The sequence below is a fragment of the Anomaloglossus baeobatrachus genome, chromosome 6 (genome assembly GCF_048569485.1).
Source record: "Anomaloglossus baeobatrachus isolate aAnoBae1 chromosome 6, aAnoBae1.hap1, whole genome shotgun sequence".
NCBI lineage: Eukaryota > Metazoa > Chordata > Amphibia > Anura > Aromobatidae > Anomaloglossus > Anomaloglossus baeobatrachus.
In genome coordinates, this window is record NC_134358.1 from 147,877,199 (window position 1) to 147,901,744 (window position 24,546).

The 24,546-nt window shown below is 41.4% G+C and overlaps 1 protein-coding gene across 2 annotated transcripts in view; it reads right to left on the reverse strand.

Moving 5' to 3' along the window:
* Positions 1-24,546, reverse strand: part of MAPRE2 (microtubule associated protein RP/EB family member 2) — a 252,174-nt gene that overhangs the window by 91,022 nt on the left and 136,606 nt on the right. For both annotated transcript variants that reach the window (XM_075353292.1, XM_075353291.1), the window contains one exon: positions 1,656-1,783. In XM_075353292.1, coding sequence (XP_075209407.1) covers positions 1,656-1,776 — 121 coding nt within the window. In that variant the 5' untranslated portion in view covers positions 1,777-1,783. The remainder of the gene's footprint in view (positions 1-1,655; positions 1,784-24,546) is intronic.

Genomic DNA, 24,546 nt, shown 5'->3' on the forward strand with positions numbered 1-24,546 from the left:
GGAGCAGGTAGAAGATCTTTCACCAAATGTTTCATGTTCAATTGGACACAGGATGTAATAGTGGATGTAGAGTAGAATAATTTTATTTTTTTTTACTTCACCTTACTGTTGCAGAGATATCACATTATTATCAGATTATTACAATATAAGTATTTGTTATCTAATGAGTTAGCTTTTGATAAGTCCTGGTGGTTGTTACTAAACAGTTTTCACTGGGTGGGGTGTACTTCTCCCTGTATGATGCTGACCAATCATAAGCAGGCAGCAACACAGAAGAAAAAGAACACATCCCACAACACCTTAGCGCAGAGTGAGACGTAATTACATTTATGACTGCTGAGGTCTGGCAACTTGTACTCGCTCTGCTGTCATTATGTCTCACACAGGAGCAACCTGCCTGCTCTGGACCACTTCTGTGTTAGAGATAATGATACCCTGGTCCCACTGCAGATCAATTATAAGTTGAGCACAATAGACATAGGTGTGAGCACTGACACGCTGATATCTTAGCTCTGGACAGACATTATGGGGGGTGGAGGCAGTACAGCAGAGGTGACAGTGCAATGAAAGCAGGTGAGCTGATAGAAGGGCATGTAATGTGACACATCCAAACTCAGCTGCACTGCACCTCCCCTCACACTTACTCATGTATGACCTGGAGAAATCTGCTTTAAGTTATTGGGGGGAGGGTCTATTTCTACTGTGTTGCTGCCTGCTTATGATTGAGCAACTCATAGAGGGAGTACAAGTACACCCCCCAGTGACAACTATCTGATAACACCCACTTGGCAATAACAAAAGTGAACACATTAGGTGCCTAGAGCTTTGATTATAATTTAATCTCTATTGCAGAGAAATTAACACATTTTTATATAATATATATTATACACACACACACACACATATATATTATATATATATATTAATTAAAAAAAAAGGTTTTATTCAGCTCTATGCCACAACCACATGCAGTTCAACATTAGAAATGATGAAAGATCCGGCTTTTGTTAAACTAAAGCCAGGGGCTAGGGGGCAGGGCTCTTGCTGCAGCCTCTTGTAATATAGCCAGACACAGGACAAATAGAGGAGGCAAAATTTCTTTAGACATTTATCAGTTTTATTTGTTGTATGAGACAAACAAACAAAAAGAGGCTTCATATGTAGTGTTCCTTTAACCATAACAACCTCATGTTATAACATACATGCCCTTGGTTTTTGTGTTGAATTTTATTGCCATATATTTCAAATTTACTTCCAGTAAATGTTGAAAATTCAGTCCCCATCTCGCCTTGTAATAAGGATTGTATTACTTCTCAGAATAATAAAGCGCTATATGGTTGACCAATTTATACGACCTCATAAATCAACTTGGTCTCTGATTCTATTAATTCCATCACATCAATAAAACAAATTATCACAACCAATACTGCATTGTTAAACAATATAGTAAGAGAAGCACAAAAAGGCAGCATTTGTAATATGATGGCACTGGGAAATGGATCACAACAATATTATAGGTATTATTGATACTAAAAGCATGTGCCGTGTTATGTGACAGCTTACCCAGAAATAGACACAGTGCTTTAAATGTTATTTATCTGTTGGAAGCCAATGACCCAAACAGGTTTTATTACAATATAGAGTGGATCTCGTACCTGAACATAGCTGTTCGACCTTTGTGTAGTTTAAACACAGAATGTCATTCACCCATGCAATGATGTCATGTCTGCTCATAGTCTCCTGGGTTATCGAGGTAGAGTACACGTTGACCGCCATTCCCCAGCTGTAAAGACAAACATGACATTAAGACTGGAACCTTATGATAAGATCAGTATTAAAAGCATCTAATAACACTACAAAAACCACAACCCATGAAGAAGAGGCTCCAAGAAATGCGACAAAAATAGACAATGCTTGTGAAAGTACAGTCCTGCTTTCAATTTATGATATAAAAGACATTAACAGTATTAGGTGGATTCATTCATATATTACACACAAACACACTAAAGATGAGCGACTACCAAAATAATCGTAATCGCTGTACTTGTGACAAGTACTTTATAATACTCGTGTATTCGTTCTGAATAGTGAGTACAATGGAAGTCAATAGGGAAATGCGAGTAATTTTCTGCTGGACCCAACAAAAAGGTCTGGGGGATGGGAAAGTGATGAAATTGAATGGGGAGAGCCTGAAGAATATGCCTGCATGCATTTCTGACTCACATCTGGGCTCTCTCTCGCGCTCCCGTGCCGGTTATTGATAAGCATGAAGTGGAGCCAGCCAATCAGAGTATTGCCACAACCAAAATGGCTGTGGCATTACTGTGATTGGTTAAGAAGCCCAGCATGTTTAGTCGCTGCAAATCAGGCGCCAAGCCTGCTGGGCGGGACATTCGAATATCGCGAGGAGAGTGCACAATGCAATGTAACGAGTAACCCGAATACCGTACTATCCATGCGAGTAGCGAATAGTAATGATTACACTTACTCATCACTAATACACACACTACCTACCTAACAGATACACAGAATGTTCCATTACTCATTACCGTTGAAAAAAACCCCAAAAAAACATTTGTCAAAAGGCCTTTTTTGCTCAATTTCAAGGATCCACGGTCCACGTGCAACTTGAACCACTATAGTTACCCCACAGAAGAACAACGCGGGAATGTGAATGTTGGGCCATAACAACCATGGAACTTCACTGAAAAGCAGAACTTACTATAGGAAATAGCTCCAATTTTCTTTTGTCTTGTCTTTAGTTAATCTCCACACAATTTTAACCAGCTATTGTGAAGCTGTAAAATACATGACCAACCATATACATGAAATTCAGTTCCCAGCTTTGCATAACCTATGAACACGCATGGACAAATTTGTTAGCACCGTTATGTAGAAGCAAGAAAAACCCACAATGGTCACTGAAATAACTTAAAAATGACAAAAGTAAAAAAATGACGGATCGGCCGCAGATTGTGGCAAAACTAATGAGACTGATCCGTTTTTTGACGGATCCGACTAGCTGATACTAAATAATAAATTGGAGAATGCTCAGTTAAAAAAAAAAAAAATGGAATCAGGTGCCGGATTCTGTCATTTGACAGATTACAACAGATCCTGTGCCCATAGGCTTCCATTCTACCAAAAGACGGACGGCGATGGATCAGTCATTGTCCGATTTTTCAACGTAGACAAAAAACCGTTACTTTGTCCATTGTCTCCGTCCGCCAGACAAACAATTTTCGACGGATACGTGGAGCGACGGATAAAACATGAGGCAATCCGTCGCTAATACAAGTTGATAAGAAAAAAACCCCGAATCAAGCGGCATCAGTTGCCGGATCCATTTTTTTTAAAATTCGAAGGATTGTGACTGACGACAAAAAACTGATCTGTGAAAGGGGCCTAAGAGAGTGAAAAGTAGTCTTAGTTCTGTTTGATATCGTGTGTGTGTACCACACTGAAAATGGACCAGAGAGCTGAGGAATGAGTTGTCTCAGGAGATTAGAAAGAACATTAGAGACAAACTTGTTAAAGGTGTGTACTGCAAACTCCTTTGATAATGGCCATAATAGTGCTCTGTACAAAACGGTGTCAGAGCTTCAGTCACAAATTCTGGAAGTTCTGGCTGAATTAATAGTGCTGCATGCACCTCTATTCTTCTCATTAAAACAACAAACACTTCTAGACTGATCCAATTAGAAGACATTCTGGACTGTTGTAGGACAATTTAGTTCAGTTGAAATTTTTATTTTATTGCTATTTTCAATATGTTGGCCACCTTTAGAGAATTTTTAGTTTTGTTTATTTAGTTTTAGGGTAATACAGTGGTTATACAAGGCAAATGGTGCAACATTTTTAATAACACCAAATTGCAAACATGATTTTCAGCCTAGCATACAAAAATTATAGTTATTTAAAAAAAGTAATAATAAAACATTTTCCCGACAACCTGTTTAGACATTAAATTAATAATTTTTTACTACAATCTAATATATCATGGGGAAAATTGTTCCGCCTGTAACTAAGTAACTAATGCACAAAAAAGAAAACCTTGGGTAAGACTAGTTCCAAAAAATACAGCCGAATGTATAAAATAGCATGTGGTTGGTCTGCTAACATTATAACAATCTATTGGAGAATTATATAGGTGGTCTGTGGTCATTTATCAATTTTCATTAATGACTGTTTTTGGGAAGCCATTACCGCTGCACTAACCTGGCCTCCGTACTGCAGTATCATTATTTATAGTCCTTTGGCTGGAAAATGCTTTTCTGTCGTGTTCTATTTATAGCTCTGTACAGCGCTCATTTAGTATTTCCTTTCAGTAGTGTTTTCTTGAGAACGGTTATCCCATGACTATCAAGGATTAGCATTTTTTCTGCATGAAGCACATTTTAATATTTTTTTTTTGAGCCATAAAAGTCTACTAGATTGAAAACAATGAGTCTCTAAGGGGCCCTTTGCACACTACGACATCGCAAGCCGATGCTGCGATGCTGAGCGCGATAGTCCCTGCCCCCCGTCGCAGCAGCTATATCTTGTGATAGCTGCCGTAGCGAACATTATCGCTATGGCAGCTTCACATGGACTTACCTGCTCTGCGATGTCGCTCTGGCCGGCGACCCGCCTCCTTCCTAAGGGGGCGGGTTGTGCGGCGTCACAGCAACGTTAAACGGCAGGCGGCCAATAGAAGCAAAGGGGCGGAGATGAGCGGGACGTAAACATCCCACTCACCTCCTTCCTTCCTCATAGCCGGCGTGAGCCGCGGTGACGCAGGTAGGAGATGCTCCTCGCTCCTGCGGCTTCACACACAGCGATGTGTGCTGCCGCAGGAACGAGGAACAACATCTTACCGTCGCTGCAGCAAAATTATGAAAATGTCGGACACTACACCGATGATATGATTACGACGCTTTTGCGCTTGTTAATCGTATCATAAAGGATTTACACACTACGATATCGACTGCGACGCTGGATGTGTGTCACTTTTGATTTGACCGCACCGACATCGCAGTTGTGATGTCGTAGTGTGCAAAGTACCCCTTAGTCTCACTTATTAATATTTACATTTTAATTTTATATTCTAAATGGTTATTAAAAGGGGTATTCTCACAGTTGAGAGTTAGAACTTACTGATCGCTATGGATCAACCTGTTAAGGACCCCCAGAGATCCCAAGAATGAGACGATGGAGAGACCTTTCTAAATGGTGTAAAGGTGTCCATGCCCGACCTACACCCCATTTATTGTATATTGGACTGCTACAGATATCCCCGTAAAGTGGCTATTCCCATCAGTGATATAAACAATTGAGCGGAGGTTGAGCATTTACTCTTCCATTCCATTTAGACAAGTTGTTCTCAGGATTCGTAATTCAATTCTCAAGATCACTCGGGACCACAAGGGATCAGAAAGTGGACACTAATCCTATACATAGGGAATAACTTAATTGTGAGGATATTCCTTTAAATTAATAACTGTATTTGATACTCAATGACAAGTCAGTGAAAATAGCATCAATGTAATCCTAATAATTTGGGACTGTGGTGTACTACAGCTCATCCCGATTGTTTTGTGTACACATGGCCTTAAGGGTGCTTTACACGCTGCGACAGCGATATATCGTCAAGGTCACGTCGTTAGTGACGCACATCCGGCGCCGGTAGCGACATCGCAGCGTGTGACACTAAAGAGCGACAATCAACGATCGCAAAATCGTTAAAAAACGGCGATTGGTGACACGTCGCTCCTTTCCTCCTTTCCTGCGGCACCACACATCGCTATGCGTGACACCACAGGAACGACAAACATCTCCTTACCTGCGTCCACCGGCAATGAGGAAGGAAGGAGGTGGGCGAGATGTTACGTCCCACTCATCTCCGCCCCTCAGCTTCTATTGGCCAGCCGCTTAGTGACGTCGCGGTACCGCCGAATGCACCTCCGCCTTGAAGGAGGGATTGTTTGACGGTCATAGCGACGTCGCTGCACAGGTATGTGCGTGTGACGCTGCCGTAGCGATAATGTTCGCTACGGCAGCGATCACCAAATGTCGCACATACGACAGGGGCGGGTGCTATTGTGCTCGACATCGCTAGCAATCGCTAGCGATGTCGCAGCGTGTAAAGCACCCTTTAGTGTCATTTCCGAGATCGAACATACATCTTTTAATCCAGAGATGGTCCGAAATCCACAGCAATATCTATGTTACCAGCAGGTCATTAAAATATATGATTTGGGGGGGGGGTCATAAATAATTTTGCAAAATCCATTAGGAGTCCAAACACCAATTTAACCTATAACAAATATAGTAAACATGCATTTATTCTCCAATATTTTTTTCTATAAAAGGTAAATAATGCTGGAAATAATGTTTAAGTTTGTTAGAAAAAACTAAAGTTTTATTATAAGTGGCAAAGATTATTCCAAACTTTGCCGATCACTCGCCAATAGCTCCAAGTAATTTGTAAAAGTACATGATGATTATGGGGGGAACAGTTAACAGCAGCTGTTATTACAGACTTGGAAGTGTCACAAAGCCATTCCAATACACAATTTCCACAGTTTTCACTTCCAAGAACTGATAGCTGCTATTATAAGAAGATCGTTAACACAATAGAGCATCAAGGCAAAATTCTACATTCTACACATGCGTTTCACACAATGTTAGACAAAAACTTGGCAAATATTACAAAGACAAAAACGAACAAACTAAATGCTGTTAAATGATATGTAAGAAAGAAATTGCACATTACTATCTACATTATACTTCCCAATAGCTGAAATATTCAACACCAGTAAAGCTCCACAATGAAAGACTGTTCAGAGCCTTCATCTCAAATCTCATTATTTTCTACAGGCAACTCTATTCTTCCATTTATAACACAAGAAGACCTGACAGACCCGACTAAGGTCATAGGGGTCCACTGGACCCATTACTATCTGTCATACAGAACATCCAGTGTCAGGCTGTGGTTTCTATTACACAAATAAATTACGGTTGTAAATACAGACTACAAAACTTACTTTAAACGTATTATTTACAAAGGCAGTAACTAACTCCTTTCATTAGCAGTTTGGCCTATTCATATATGCTGACAAACTTAATGGCGGTTCCATGGGTAAACAAAAATCTGGCTAAAGGCAGTGAACACCATAAAATAAAACAAAAATGACTTGCCTGATAAATCCCATCATCCTACTGCTGATGCTCCCGCCAGCCGGTTTACTTCAACAGTGGTGTACTAATGACATGGAATGGGACCATTAAGGTGAAGGATTGGCTACAGCAGTCACATGGGTAGACAGCATGTGACCTAAACGCGACAGTAAACAGACTGGTGGGGAGCACAGATGATGGGGCACCAACGATTCATCAGCTAAGTAATGGCTCTATTATTTCAGGCCATTTACTACTTTTAGCTTAATTTTTACTTACCCCAAAGAAACCTTTTGAGAACAAGCAACATTTAAAGTAATTTTGTAACAGATAATAATTGTTATATTTACATCTTAGGAATTGGACGCACATACGGTATAGTGAAGTAAAAAAAGTCAGTGCTGAGAATCTTCAACTGGCAGCAAATAACTACATATTAGTAGCATATGCCAATCTTGCGGATTGCAGGGGTTCACTAGCCGGAGCGTTCACAACAACAAATGAAGGAGCGAGAGCAATCCTCAGTGGTTAGCGCCTGCTGCATTCACAGTGCCAATGGGCAGACTATCCAGGGAAAAAACATGATATCCCGCGGATCCAATGAAAGAATTTTAATAATATTATAAACACTATACAACCAGTTTCAGCCGTGAGACCTTCTTCAGGTACAATAAGGAGCCCTCTCCCTATTCTCTGATCGGAAACCAATGGAGGGTTCCTACAGATCACCGGACTGGCAGCCACTGGTTCTCAGCATGTAGGGGACAATCCTACTATATGTTCTTATATTCCGACTAACAGGTAAGTGCAATACCAATCTCTCACACATCGTTTATTACCTATTGCTACGCTCAGATAAGCGCCGCATTCCCCCCCCCACTCTTGTCTAAGGGGCATAATCCAGCACTATCATAAATGAAGGGGCAGCGAGCTTCGTGGCATTTTTTAGCGAATGGGAGGTTGAAATATCTGCACAACATCTATACTGCAGTAGCTCTATGGAGGGAAAACGCTTCAAGGAACCGCGGTGCTACAGCCCCTTCATTGTAGGAATCACATCAGCAAATAGTAGTTTATCTTAGCAAAATTCTATTTCCTGAGCTATAGCCACATATCACTTACAGCATATACAGTGTACTTCCCAACAGAAAACATGCATGTTCAACTGATTTTTCGTCTTTGTTTGCCAGCTCATTTTTTAATTCAAAACTGCAGTATCATTGTAGTCTGCACATGGAGGTCAGAGGTGGAACAGGAAAGGAACAAAGGCTTGATGTGGAGCATTTTAATGAGGAAAGGCTGGCTCTACTGAATTATCCGGCAGAGCCAAGACAGAGCAGGAAATGGTGACCAATAATCACAACTCAGCCGACAGGATAGAAATGCTGGCAGTGCTGGTAATAACAAAATCATTGTCACAACTTTACCCCATCAGGAAGCTTCAGTCAATGCATCATCTGCTAAAGTGAAGAGACACAATGTAAAACCACCACTGCTGACTAGTCCAAGATATATCAGATTTCAATTTATATTCTACAGGTCAGAATTTACTACTGAAAGACTCATTTAGGCAGGTTGCCAGTTTTCATTGTGTTTCTGCTTTTAATATACATCTAAATAAAATCTAATATATAAAGCTGAGTGTATGTATGTATGTATGCGTGCGTGTGTCCACTAAAGGAATCCGCACCGTCGCATTTACAATCACGAAATTTTGCACAGACGCCTCATGTGACTCAGGGAACGTCATAGATTATGTATTGACAAGAAAATTTAACCCCGTGCTTTACAGTTAGTCTCCAAAAAACATTAAAGTAAATGGAGCTGTGAGCTACAGGCTATTAATAGGAGCTATGATTGATTGCTATAGGAACAAAGGGCATTCATAGTATAAGAAGCTTATGTATGAGGTAATATGATGTCGGTGGAGAGACAGACACAGAAAGACACAGACTGAGAGACAGACAGAAAGAGGCAGCAAGACACATGGAGAAAGAGACAGAGGCAGACAGGGAAAGAGACAGGGAGACAAAGACAGATGGGGAAAGAGACAGACACGGGGAAAGAGACACACACAGATACACAGAGATAGAGAGAGACTGATACAGAGACAGACAGAGAGATAGATACAGACAGACAGAGCGATAGACACAGACAGACAAAGACAGACAGGGAAAGATACAGAGAGACAGTTACTATACCGAGCAACGCCCGGGTACTACAGCTAGTGATAAATATATATGTACATATATTGGGATCTGAACAGAGGCTGAGCAGCTGAAGGATCTTCTACAAAGATAACTATGCTTAAGTGATAGGTCCTAAAGTTTAAACAGTGTTGAATGGATAGAAGGCCCTTCAGCTGCTCAGCTGTTGCTGCCTCCGTCCGTTCAGGTCCGGGCAGTTCCCTCCCTGCTCTGCACTAATCACACAGAGCAGTGTGCAGCAGGAGGAGAGCAGGCAGCTCGCTCATCCGGGAGGATGCTGTGTCTGAGTTCTCCTCTATCAGAGGAAGTTGCCTAGGGGCTATAAGACGTACACACATACATTGGGTACGGAAAGTATTCAGACCTCTTTAGATTGTTCACTCTGTTTCATTGCAGCCATTTGGTAAATTCAAAAAAGTTCTTTTTTTTCTCATGAATGTACACTCTGCACCCCATCTTAACAGAAATGTAGAAATGTTTGCACATTTTTTAAACAAGAAAAACTAAAATATCACATGGTCATAAGTATTCAGATCCTTTGCTCAGACACTCATATTTAAGTCACATGCTGTCTATTTCCTTGTGATCCTCCATGAGATGGTTCTACTCCTTCATTGGAATCCAGCTATGTTTAATTAAACTGATAGGACTTGATTTGGAAAATGTATTGAATGTTCTCAGTGAAAGGCACACACCTGTCTATATAAGACCTCAAAGCTCACAGTACATGTCAGACCAAATGAGAATCATGAGGTCAAAGGAACTGCCCAAGTAGCTCCGAGTCAGAATTGTGGCAAGGCACAGATCTGGCCAAGGTTACAAAAGAATTTCTACAGTACTCAAGGTTCCTAAGAGCACAGTTGCCTCCATATTCCTTAAATGGAAACGTTTGGGACCACTAGAACTCTTCCAAGACCTGGCCGTCCAGCCAAAATGAGCAATTGTGGGAGAAGAGGCTTTGATGAGAGAGTTAAAGAAGAACCCCAAGATCACTGTAGTTGAGCTCCTTTATGGCAGAGTGGCCCGACAAAAGCCTTCCCTCAGTGCAAGACATATGAAAACCCGTATAGAGTTTGCATAAAAACACATGAAGGACTCCCAGACTAGAAAAATAAGATTCTCTGGTGTGAAGAGACGAAGATAGAACTTTTTGGTGATAATTCTAAGTGGTATGTATGGAGAAAACCAGGCACTGCTCATCACCTGCCCAATACAATCCCAACAGTGAAACATAGTGGTGGCAGGATCAAGCTATGGGGGTGTTTTTAAGCTGCAAGGACAGGATGACTGGTTGCAATTGAAGGAAAGATGAATGTGGCCAACTACAGAGATATTCTGGAAGAAAACCTCTTCCAGAGTGCTCTGGACCTCAGACTTGACTGAAGTGTCACCTTCCAACAAGACAATGACCCTAAGCACACAGCTAAAATAACAAATGAGTGGCTTCTGAACAACTCTGTGACTAATCTTGCCTGGCCCAGCCAGAACCCTGACCTAATCCCAACTGAGCATCTCTGGAGTGACCTGAAAATGGCTGTCCACCAACGTTCACCATCCAACCTGACGGAACTGGAGAGGATCTGCAAGAAAGAATGGCAGAGGATCACTAAATCCAGGTGTGAAAAACTTGTTGCAGCATTCCCAAGAAGACCAATGGCTGTACTAGCTCAAGAGGGTACTTCTACTCAATACTGAGCAAAGGGTCTGAATACTTATGACCATGTGAGATTTCACTTTTTCTTGTTTAATAAATTTGCAAAAATGTCCATACTTGGTTTTTTTTTCTGTCAAGATGGGGTGCGGAGTGTAAATTAATGAGAAGAAAAAAAATGAAGTTTTTTGAATTTATCAAATGGCTGCAATGAAGCAAAGATACTGTACCACGTAATAGCTTTAAACTAAAGCTCCAGAAGCAGAGACTAGGGGAAACTATATGCAATTGGCTAAAAGATAGGAAACAAAGTAGTCATAAATGATACATTCTCTAAATGGGCTGCAGTCAGCAGTGGGGTGCCGCAGGGATCTGTGCTAGGACCAATTATTTTTAATCTCTTTATTAATGACCTTGTGGATGGGATTGATAGTAAAGTATCAGTCTTTGCTAATGACACCAAACTATGAAGGATATTAAAAACTGACCTTGATAGTACAACATTACAAAAAGATCTGGATAAGATGTCAGAATGGGCAGACACTTGGCAAATGAGATTAATGTTGATAAATGTAAAGTAATGCACCTAGGACGGAGTAATCCTATAACTGCGTATACATTAAATGGAAGTAAACTCGGGACTACAGAACAGGAGAAGGACTTAGGTATTCTGATTACAAATAAACTGAGCAGCAGCACTCAATGTCAAGCAGCAGCTGCTAAAGCAAACAAGATTCTAGGGTGTATAAAAAGAGATTAGATCCCGTGATCCCAACATATTGTTACCCCTCTATAAATCACTTGTAAGGCCACATCTAGAATACGGGATCCAGTTTTGGGCTTTACATTTTAAAAAGGACATTCAGAAGTTAGAGGCAATTCAAAGACTGTTAACTAGACTATTACAAGGAATGGAAGGCCTCACATATGATGAGAGGTTGGAACTGTTAGATTTGTTTAGCTTAAAAAAAAAAAAAAAAAACATCTCAGAGGAGAGCTCATTTATATGTATAAATACACTGTGTGGTCAATATAAAGGACTGGCACATGGCTTATTTCTTCCAAAGACAATACTAAGGACCAGGGGGCACCAATCGCTTTTCTTCACTGCGAGTGGAAGAAAAGCGATTCTGGTAACTAAATAGGAAGGGGTTCTTTACAGTTAGGGCTTTCCACAGTGACTGCCCTACCACAAGAGGTAGTAATGGCAGATACTATAACCGCTTTTAAAAAAAGGGCTGGATGATTTCCTCAGTGCACACAACATTGTTGGTTATAAATGATTTAGTGACAAAATGTAGAACTGGTGGAGGAAGGGTGAACTTGATTGACCTAGGTCTTTTTTCAACCTATGTAACTATGTACTGAAAAATTTAAAGGGGTCTGAATACTTCCCGTACCCACTGTACATACATATACACATATATCAGAAGCATCTTGATGATACTTTACACCACAGATATTTTGCTCTGGATTCAATACAGATCTATAAAATCAGAACCAGCTGGCTTGCAGCATGTGACACGGTCCCATACATTTTTGCTCTGATATTTACCATCTTGGATAGAACATTTTGTCTTCGGACCACAAGTCACATGAATTCTTTTCGTGATAATGTTCATTTAGAAACATATGCAATGTATTTGCCCATTCCTCGTCTCCTAGCTAGTGTACAGATCACTGCCCCCTCACAGCTACATACACTCCTAAGGGGGTCCGCATTATACCCACGTGCTTCTGACCAGTCTCCTTGTCTACTTTTCACTTCATATAATGCTTAGTTCGGCAGCCGTGTTGCTATAGTAATGTAACTTAGTCTTTCAGGAACACTTGTAACTATTTTTATCTGTTATGTCTCTGGTGAAATCTCACTTTATTAAATGCACTGTTAAATCTCATGGGTGCAGACTGAGGGCTAATGGGAATTCTCGGCTCTTGCATTGATTGCGCAGTATAACGGTTTTATTGTGCTCGCTCTTTCCTCGCTGGCTCTTGAGAGGACAGTTCTCTGACAGAAGCTTCTCAGATTTCCTGTAAAATGCCACATAAGGGTGTGGTAGAAATTGTTACAATATGAGTAATTTGTTTCAGTATATTTTCTCATCTAACACATGGGGGTTTATAAGTCGGCGGACGTAGGTCCCCGACAGTCTTTAGAAGAGAATATACACTGAAGTGATTACAACTCACGGACTGTATGGAGTAAAATGATCTAGTAAATCAGGTGTCACGAGGGTGAGCCGTCTATAATAAAATATGAGAACGTTATATCAAAGACACCATACCTCACAGTACAAGGGTAGACATTTTTTGCTCTGATTTTATGACATGAAGCTTTCGATGTCATATTCATTGTAGCTTTTCGTTAGATAAAATATAAATAAAAAAAAAATTGCAGTCACTTCTAAAGACTGAAAATATAGATTTATTGTGCAGCAATTTAATTATCAAATTGTAAGATTTTTCTTGCGGTGTTGGTTTCTTTATATGGCATAGTTTCTCTCTCCATGCTTGTTCAGGAGAGTAAACCCCTTTTGGTGTGATGCAAGCGCTGTGCAGTATTGCAACTAATTTTCTCCCCTGCTGCTCTACATCTCTGCAGCTGCATCCCCCTTCTCCCCTCGGAGTTTGAGCCACTAGTTTACAAACTGCTCAGATCTAATACAACACATCATATATTCATGTAGCACTGATTTTTGTAAAAAAAAAAAAGAAAAATTACAATAAAACTAGGTACCTCTAGGTATACAAAACCCAAGATAAAAACAAGAGGAGCAAATGCCCTATGTATATAAAGAAATAAATAGAAAATGTACATATAAATAACATAGTATACTTAGTTGACATTATTTTGATCAAAACGGTTTAATAAAAGCCATTCTACCACGACAAGGTGGTAGACTCAGGATGGTCCATAATTTTCGTTCTTCAGCTCGCTATGTTCACATACGGAAGTGAGCCACAAGAGTAGTCTACAAAGTCTTATACATAGCTGTGTACATGTACAGTGCTGGCCAAAAGTATTGGCACCCCTGCAATTCTGTCAGATAATACTCAGTTTCTTCTTGAAAATGATTGCAATCACAAATTCTTTGGTATTATTATCTTCATTTAATTTGTTTTCAGTGAAGAAAAAAAAAATTGTCATAAAGCCAAATTGGATATAATTCCACACCAAACATAAAAGGGGTGGACAAAAGTATTTGCACTGTTTGAAAAATCATGTGATGCTTCTCTAATTTGTGTAATTAACAGCACCTGTAACTTACCTGTGGCACCTAACAGGTGTTGGCAATAACTAAATCACACTTGCAGCCAGTTAACATGGATTAAAGTTGACTCATCCTCTGTCCTTGTGTGTACCACATTGAGCATGGAGAAAAGAAAGAAGACCAAAGAACTGTCTGAGGACTTGAGAATCCAAATTGTGAGGAAGCATGAGCAATCTCAAGGCTACAAGTCCATCTCCAAAGAGCTGAAAGTTCCTTTGTCTACGGTGCGCAGTGTCATCAAGAAGTTTAAAGCCCATGGTACTGTGGCTAACCTCCCTTGATGTGGAAGGAAAAGAAAATTTGACGAGAGATTTCAATGCAAGATTGTGCGGATGGTGGATAAAGAACCTCGACTAACATCCAAACAAGTTCAAGCTGCCCTGCAGTCCAAGGGTACAAAAGTGTCAACCCGTACTATCCATCAGCATCTGACTGAAAAGGGACTGTATGGTAGGAAGACCCCACTTCTTACCCCAACACATAAAAAAGCCAGGCTGGAGTTTGCCAAAACGTACCTGAGAAAGCCTAAAACGTTTTGGAAGAATGTTCTCTGGTCAGATGAGACAGAAGTAGAGATTTTTGGGAAAAGCCATCAACATAGAGTTTACAGGAAAAAAAAAGGGCATTGAAAGAAAAGAACATGGTCCCTACAGTCAAACATGGCGGAGGTTCCCTGATGTTTTGGGGTTGCTTTGCTGCCTCTGGCACTGGACTGCTTGACCGTGTCCATGGCATTACGAAGTCTGAGGACTACGGACAATGACCCAAAACACACTTCAAAAAGCACTAGAAAATGATTTGATAGAAAGCACTGGAGACTACTAAAGTGGCCAGCAATGAGTCCAGACCTGAATCCCATAGAACACCTGTGGAGAGATCTTTAAATGGCAGTTTAGAGAAGGCGCCCTTCAAATCATCTCAGGGACCTGAAGCAGTTTGCCAAAGAAGAATGGTCTAAAATTCCAGCAGAGCATTGTAAGAAACTCATTGATGGTTACCGGAAGCGGTTGGTCGCAGTTATTTTGGCTAAAGGTTGTGCAACCAAGTATTAGGCTAAGGGTGCCAATACTTTTGTCTGGCCCATTTTTGGAGTTGTGTAAAATGATCAATGATTTGAGTTTTGTTTCATTTTCTCTTTTGTGTTTTTTCATTGCAAGCAAAATAAGAAGATAATACCAAAGAATTTGTGATTACAATCATTTTCAAGAAGAAACTGAGTATTATCTGACAGAATTGCAGGGGTGCCAATACTTTTGCCCAGCACTGTATGTGCAGTTTATGTACAGTCTACTGCACTAGAGAACTTTATCTTTGAATTTAGTGCTCAGTTGTAGACCAGAGGACTCACGCCAAGAAAGTTTTATTATAGCCAGATTACTAGACTGTGTATTAAATTGTTCAGCAGGTTAATATGCAACCGCTCATCATTAGAAGCCACTCCGAGGCCCATTTTCCTTGTTCAGTGAACATACGTAGAAGCCTTGGAATTTAGGCCAGGATGGGGATTTCCGTAGCAAATAAAGACAAAATCATGACATACTTATACATAACACAGCGCCCAGTAACTTGTAGTAGTGCAAATGTTAGGATACTTTAAATGGAAATAAAAACTTAAAAGGGATTATTCAGCAATGGAAACACATGCTTCATTCCTGTGACAGCGCCACACTGGTCCACAGGTTATGTGTGGTTCTGCAGCCAAGCCAAATTTACTTTACTAGAATGAAGATGCAATACACAATCACACATGACCCATGGACAGGTATGACGCTGCTGCAGAAAGAAAGCAACCATGTCAGAAACCTTGACAACTTCCTTATTATGTCTACAAGACAGTAGTCAGTGTCTTAAGTCGCATCTGCCAATCGGTAGGGAGGATTAAAAAGACTCCCAGGACTCTGCTCCAGCAGTTATGTCAGTAGTCCACGGTCGCCAGACCAGAGTACAGCAATGAGCTTTCTCCTAGAGATGAGTGAACCCAAGGTTTGATGTTTGCACCAAACACAGACTTTACAAAAAGAAAAATTAAAAAAAAAAAAAAAAAAAGTCCGGATTCGAAGTTCAGGTTCTTCATAAATACCACTCGCGAGACCATCTGTCATCGGTGTGCTCGGGTATGCTTGGTGCTCAGCCCAGTTTGAGCCGGTTGCAGAAGTGTTCTGCTTATGGCTGTCTGCCTTTGGGCGGAGATACGAACTGCCCAATCAGTGACTTTCACTGGGGTTCAGGTCATATCCAGGTCCCCAACCGAACTTCCACAGGTCCGCTCGTCTCTACTTTCTACCTCACAGAAATCCTGGCTCCACTTCTGAATAATAGGCCCAGTGAAACACCATGCGTGCATCACTCCGAGCCAACAAATCATAAGAGGCACTGGGAATTGGGGCAGATAGGAGGTAATTCACAGTGCTTTGTGATTCTTTATTATCATCTCTACCAATCAAATATTGGTACCATTTGGCGAGGGTATGACGCCAAAGCATCACGGCGATAACTGTGATCTTTGCCATTGTTAGAAAGAAATGGCGGCAGCATTTTTGGATCACTGTGTCATATTTTATACTATCAGCACATGGACAAACAATAGATAATTAGATAATATTGTAACCTTATGCCTGAATGGTATATTAAAATTTAGTGGATAAAATGCCTTTAAAAGAATAGAGCTCAAAATATTTGGTCTAGTTCCTACATCTGTAGTCTACGGTTGTAAGATCATAGCACTGCAAACATCCTACTACCTGTCGCATTCCTGCTAGCTCTTCTAAGGCCTAAGCCACACTGCATGAAAATCGGTGCGAATGAAGTGCGATTAAAAAAAAAAAAAAAAAAAATCACATTCTACTTGGACCAATATTAGCCTATGTGCCAACACCCATGAGCGATTATTTTCTCAGCCTTAATCGGGCGAAGAAAACAATCGCAGCATGCCGTGACTGTAATGCAATCCTGCTTTCTCTCGCACCCATTCAAGTCTATGGGGCGAGGAAAAAAAACAAATCGCACTGCACCCGCGGACACAAGTGTACCGCGAGTGTAGGGCGAGAATGGCAATAGCTGGCAAAGGAGGAGAGAGGGAGATAAATCCCACCCTCCCTCCTCAGTGTCGGCCCTCCCCTCGCAGCTGAGGTCCGCTCCTACGATCGGACCTCAGTCACAGGAACACTCGCATGACACTCGGCTCTGCTGTACTGCCAGCGTGAGCAGAGTGTCATGCGAGGGGATCGCAGTAATCCCCGTGTGGCCCCAGCCTAGAAGTCCTCTTAATATCATTACATTGTGGCTCTAGGCACGCATTACATCAAGGGGGCATACTAATCAGAAGATGCGCTGGTCTGGCAGCCACGGACTACAGACATGGTTACTTAGCATGTCCTGTGAGCCTTTTTGTTATACTCTACTTTGATAAATCTGCCTAGTGTATGTAATATAATGAATTCATGCATGTCCATATGATTTTTGTAAAGTATGCATATAACGTTTCTGGTATAAATACAAAAATATGCCAGAAACCACATTTGAGAAGCTCCTGCACAACTTGTGTTCCAAACCACAGAAGATGATGTCACGATTTCCATCTATACTGATTGTATTAAACTTCAGTTCCCAAATGCTGATTTGGGGACTGTGGTTGCAAAGGTGGGGAAAGGGATTGTTTTTCTCACTTATGGCAGTCTGTGTATATAAAACAAAATCCTAACACAAATCATGGAAAGTATTTGTTTAATCTTGTCAGTTTTTTTTTTTGTTTTTTTTAAAGGGAACCAATTATGAGGATTTTCATATATAACCTATAACCAGTGCTATACGGGCACTATCAGGCTGATTCTCTACATACCTGTAGTGTTTAGCTCGAATGTTTAGGTTTTGAAATCTAAGAAAGTAAAGTTTATAAAATCATCAGCTTCTTGAGTGACAGCAGCTGAGGATCAGATAATATATTCCTACTTACCCCTCCCCCTGTTAGCATGAGTATTATACAATCGATTCACTTTTTCACTTGCAGGACCTGTGTGAGGTCATACCCATGTGACCAAAAGGGGCGGGGCCTCAGCCAACAAAGCTGATACTAGTAAGCAACATTTTTTTTTGTTTGCAGAGACCCAAGCCCCTTCCGGTCACATGGGTATAACCTCACAAAGGTCCTGCAAGTCAAAAAGTGAATAGATTGTATAATACGTATGCTAATTCTAACAGGGGGAGGGGATAAATATGAATTTCCCCAGATATTATCTGCTCCTCAGCTGCTGTCACTCAAGAAGCTGATGATTTTATAAACTTTACTTTCTTGGGTTTCAAAACCTAAACATCCGAGCTGACCACTACAGGTATGTAGAGAATCTGCATGATAGTGCCAGTATAGCACTGGTTTTAGGTTTTATACGAAAATATTGATAATTGGTTCCCTCTAAAGCCTGTGACCATACTTATGTTGTGTGTCTATTAATTACACGTGTGCACTTGTGACTTGTGCATTTGGAACATTTCTGCATTTTGTTTTTCTGTAGAAAGTTGTGTTTTCTTTACTTAGAAAATAAGTTATGTGCTTGAACCAAGAAATACTTGGAGGAGAACACATCTTGCTTTTTATTTTCTGAAGGACAAGTGATGCTTCCCATCTAAACTCAATTGGTCCATTGTAACCAAAATTCCTCAAAAGCATTTAAATCTGCCAGGGGAACTAAAGAATTTTACTACAAATTCCTATCTGAGCCTTCCCATGTCTTTAGGGAACCCCTTCCAAGTCATCAAACATGTGTTTCATCATACAGGCTTGGTTATATCAGGGGAAGGAAATGACTGTTCTTGTTTTCCAGCAAACCTTGAGACAGAAGGAGACAGACTGTACAAGTAATTAACCTGCGAATGGAGGGCCTCAGATTCACACACTGGGGGGGAGCCCATTATGAAGATATTAAGTTTTATGAGGGAAACAGACACTTCATGGAAGACAATGGGCTTTTGCAAAAGAAAGGGTTAACATTAAAGTGTCCAGTGGATTGGGCAGAAAAGAAAAACAAAACATTTCGGAGCTTAATTTCAGTGGTCACAGTTCATGTAGAAGACAGAGCCCAAAATAATGGCAGACTGATCCTGCTGAAGAGTTGTTCCTCATCTAATAAGCAAAAAGCATGGGAAAGACTAAAAGGGGCTTTACAGGCAAGGACATCGCTAACAAGATGTCGTTGGGGTCACGGAATTCGTAACGCACATCCGGCCTCGTTAGTGACGTCGTGTGTGTAACGCAGAAACGACCGTTAACGATCAAAATTACTTACCTAATCGTTGATACGTCGTTCTAATCCCAAATATCGTTGCAGTTGCAGGATGCAGGTTGTTCGTTGCTCCTGCGGCAGCACACATCACTATGTGTGACACCGCAGGAACGAGGAACATCACCGTACCTGCGGCCGCCCGCAATGAGGAAGGAAGGAGGTGGGCGGCATGTTACGGCCGCTCATCTCTGCCCCTCCACTTCTATTGGGTGGCCGCTTAGTGACGCCGCACGAACCACCCCCTTAGAAAGGAGGCGGTTCGCCGTCCACAGCGACGTCGCTAGGCAGGTAAGTCTGTGTGACGGTGGGTGTTAGCGATGTTGTGCGCCACGGGCAGCGATTTGTCAGTGACGCACAACCGACGGGGGCGGGTGCTTTCACCAGTGACATCGCTAGCGATGTTGCTGCGTGTAAAGCAGCCTTACGGCCATAATACAAAATGGAGAAATGTTGGTGGGACCAGTTGGCCATCTAATTTTGGGGGATTTGTTACGCACATTTATAATATGCATCCTTCTTAATAATAATTCGAAGTTTTAATCCCGTATATAAAGATATAAGTGCATTTATAGAATAAAAAGACCTCATAATTTGGTGACTGCAGCTCTATAAGTAAAAGTTTTCTCCACAGATGATAGATCTATCTTAAAAGGGTTAAGGGAGGGGGGAGACAGACAAACAAGCATGAAAATAGCTGTAGCCTCTGTAATTATCCCTCCGGAATAGGTCTCCATATAAACCTTTACAATTTCTTTCAAAGTTCATCACTGATCCACAAAGATTTTGATAAATGAGCAGTGCAATGTTGGTTGTTCTGTGCAGATTCCAAATCTGCAATCAAATTTTTCCCATCTGGCACAAATTTTCTATAATTTAGGGGTTTTTTTTCAATAAGTTTAGCCTATATCGCCCCTTGATAAAATACTTTTAGGTGCCAGGATTACTATAACTTTGCACTGTTCTTATGAAGTCTGTTTTTATACTTTGGTATCAAGCAGAGGTCCGGGTTTTTCCCAAGGTGGACAAATGTTAAAGATTTGTGCACTTTGGGGTTTCATGGGTTATATACCAAAAAAGCTTCATTATCTCACTGTCCTTTGAGAATATCAGTTGTATTTTTATCGCTACGTTTCTTTTACGTTAAATTTTTATAATACATTTAAATTTTAATCCTGTTATTGTTCTTGTGCCATAGGACATTCTGTTAAACATTAGCGCAGACTTTAAAAATCACAGAGAAGATGCATAACGCCATTGGTGAAGAAGAGTTATTTCCTGGATTTTCAGTGGAAAATTGGAGATCAAGACAAACTTTGCTCCCCCCATATTTGTTGCTCCTGTGTTACACTTCTCACAAGTTTGCTCAATGGTAAACCATGGCGCATGGCATTTGCCGTTTCATCGGAATGGAAGGAGATAAGACCATTCTACGGATTGCAAAAAAAAAAAGTAAAACAAGAAATTCAGAGAAATATCCATATATTCCTTCAGCAATTTGGCAGGTCTCGCATAGCTCAGAGCTGCCAGTCCCCAACAATATCTTGGACCTTGGATCCAGAAGGAGATTCAGATGCTGTTTTGATTGAAGAAGAAGCCGATTGAGAAGATGCTGATTTTCTATGCTATGGGTCTGGGGAGCCTCACAAACTAAACCAGGTTGATATAAATCAGGGGTCTCAAACTCAGCTGGTTATATGGGCTGCATATAGAAAACATAATAATTTGGGGGGCCGAGTTCTATACAGGGCCAAGTGACGTTTTGTGTGGTACCATTTATTTCTCTTTATGACTTTGGATCAGTGTTTTTTAACAGATTTTGCTTGTTTATTATAGCAAACATGCACTTTTTGTGTGTATATACGGTATATAAAAAGGCATTTTTAATGGTGAAAAAAAAAAATCGTGCTTAATTTTGAATTTTTTTTTTACATCATGTCCCCTTATTGTAAATATTACAATTAGCACCATGTAGTACTTTTGTCCAACATCTTGTAGTAATTTTTCCATCCTGGTCCTCATCTTTTAGTAATGTACCTCATCCTGTTCCCCTTCTTGCAAAAAAAGTGCACCATCCTGTAGTAATGTGCCCATCCTGATCTTCATCCTGTAGCACTGTGCCCATCCTGTAGTAATGTGCCCCATCCTGTTCTAAAGTGCCCATCCTGGTCCCCTGTAGTAATGTGCTCATCCTGGTCCCCTAGTAATAATGTGCCCATCCTGGTCGCATTGTAGTAATGTGCCCATCCTACATCCTGGTCCTCATCTTGTAGTAATGTGCCTATCATTGTCCCCTTTTACAAATGTGCCAATGCTGGTGCTCTTCTTGTATTAATGTCCCCTTTTCTGGTCCTCTTGGTAGCAACGCCCTGTAGTAGTCTCGCCTATTGTGCCATTCTACCCACACACACACACACACACACCTCTGGGAGTATACAGCACTGGGGTGAGCGACATACAGCTCTGGGGGGTATACAACACTGGGGTTGGGGGGAAAACAGTTCTTGGTGGATACACAGGCAGCACTGGTGTTGGGGGGACAGACAGTTCTGGGGGGTATACAGTTAGTGCCAGGGTTTAGATGCACAGAGTCTCGGGGGGGGGAAGGGTGTATACAGGCAGCACTGGGGTTGGAGGGGATAGACAGTTGTGGGGGCATACAGGCAGTGCTGGAATTTGAGTGTACTAACAGTCCTGGGGGTTATACAGGTAGCACTGCGGTTGGGGGAGAGAAAGTTCTGGGGGCATATAAGCAGTGTCGGGGATGGGGGACATATAGCTCAGCGAAATGTTGGGGCTTCGGATCCTCTCTTCATCTGAGGGATGGGAGCTCAGCACACGGTGTGCTAGCTCCGGCAAAAGAGATGAACTTGCCCCGGACACAGCGCTCAGTAGAGAACGCTATGCGCATGCGTGGATTTAACTGCCAGCAGCCAGAAAGTGCAGCTTTCAGCCCGAGCACTGTGGTGTCCGGAAGTCGGCCCAGAGGCCGCAGGATACATCACCGCCCTGCTCATCTGGCTGTCCTCCGATCCCTTGTGTCCTCTTCTTGCGGCCCGTGGCCCCCTTGGTGATCGTGCCCTTGGCGCCGCAGTCAGTCAGCACTTTACTTTAGGATGTGCTGTGCAGAGTCAAGCTTTCTGCACAACTATTCCATGGGCAGCCGCCGGCAGATCAGAGGCGAGCATGTGACGTCATACGCTTCAGTTACTGATTGACCGGACGCTGCGATAGTTGTGCACAGAGCTTGACTCTACACAGCCACGACAAATCAGCTGATTAAAGTGCTGACTGATGTGGCCTCTTCACTGGCCGGGTTCATCAAGGGGGCCGCAGGTCGCAAGAAGCAGCCTCAGAGGGGCATGTGGCCCGCAAGCTGCGTGTTTCAGACCTCTGATCTAAATTATTTAGTTTATGATAAATGTCAGACCGAGCTCTTAGCGTCGAGGCTCGACGGCTGGCACTTAGTGGAGCAGGGGACCAAAATATGTTCTTTCCACCATAGGCATCAGGACCTTCGACAATTATTTTCAATGGAACGGGACATAGTTTACTGCAACGATGCACACTCTCTGCTAGATGAAAAGGGACAAAAGCACAGACCTCAAGAATGGAGGCTTTTTATAGACTCTTCAAAAAACAAATTAATAGCATCTTCTGCACAATTTCAACAAAAATCCATCTGTTCCTCTTGCTAATGCAGCAAGTCTGAAAGAAACATGAAAATATGCTCCTTCTGCTGTTAAAAATCTGTGATGTAAACTACGAGTGGAATATTTGTGGTGATCTGAAGGTAATAGCCTTGGTGCTTGGGTTGCAGATTGGCTACATAAAGTTTTGTTGTTTTGTGTGAATGGGACAGCAGACCTCGAATACCATTTCAACAAACCAAAAAAAAAATCAGTGGCCACCAAGAAACCGTTTGACTCCTGGAAGAAAGAATGTCCTGCATTAGCCTTTAGTAGCTCGAGAAAGTTTTCCTTCCACCACTTCACATAAAACGTGGGCTGATGAAGAACTTTGTCAAGGCGATGGATCGTCATGGCGAGAGTTTTGCATAACTCAGAACAGGTTTCTAAAAATCAGCGAGGCCAAGATCAAGGAAGGAGTTTTTGTGGGTCCCCAAAAAAAGGGAAATTATGACAGACACTGACTTGACACAAAATTTGACTGAGGCACCGGCGTGGGACTCGATCAAAAAAATGTAGTGCTGAACTTCCTGGGCAACCATAAATCACCAAAATAAAGAGATCTTGTGACTGAGCGATTACCCCACAAAAAATTAGGAAGCAATATGTCTCCCAAGATACATTTCCTGGACTCCCATACACATTTTTTACCTGATAACCTTGGAGAGGTCAGTGACGAGAACGGGGAGCAGTTTCATCAGGACAGTGAGCTACTTGAAGACAGTTATAAGTGGAGCCCAAAAATGCTCGCATACAACTGTTGGGGGTCTAAAAAAGGACGTGCCAATAGCTAAATATTCAAGAAAATCAAACACATTTTGAGGGTTCTATGTGACAGAAAATACCCAAAAGTGACACAATTAAAAAAACAAAACCCTTCATAGTGGTGCTCAAAACCACATTCAAGTTTATAGTACCGTTAGGTACTTCACAGGAATAAAAGCAATGTGAAAGAAAAAAAAAAATAAAATGTAACTTTCTCCCAAAAATATTGTTTAGCTCTAATATTTCTATTTTCACAAGGGTAACAGGAAAAAATACACAGTACAATTTGTTGTGTAATTACTTCTGAGTACGCAGATACCCCATATGTGGTGAAAAACTACTGTTTGGGCGCATGGCAGGGTTTGAAAGGGAAGAAGCACTATGTGAATTTTGGAGTTGGCTGGAATAGACAGCGCAAACTATTTTGTGCTTGCAGAGCCCCTGATATGCCTTAATAGTTGAAAACCCCCACAAGTGACCCTATTTTGGAATTAGACCCCTCAAGGCATTTATCTAGATATGTGAGCACTT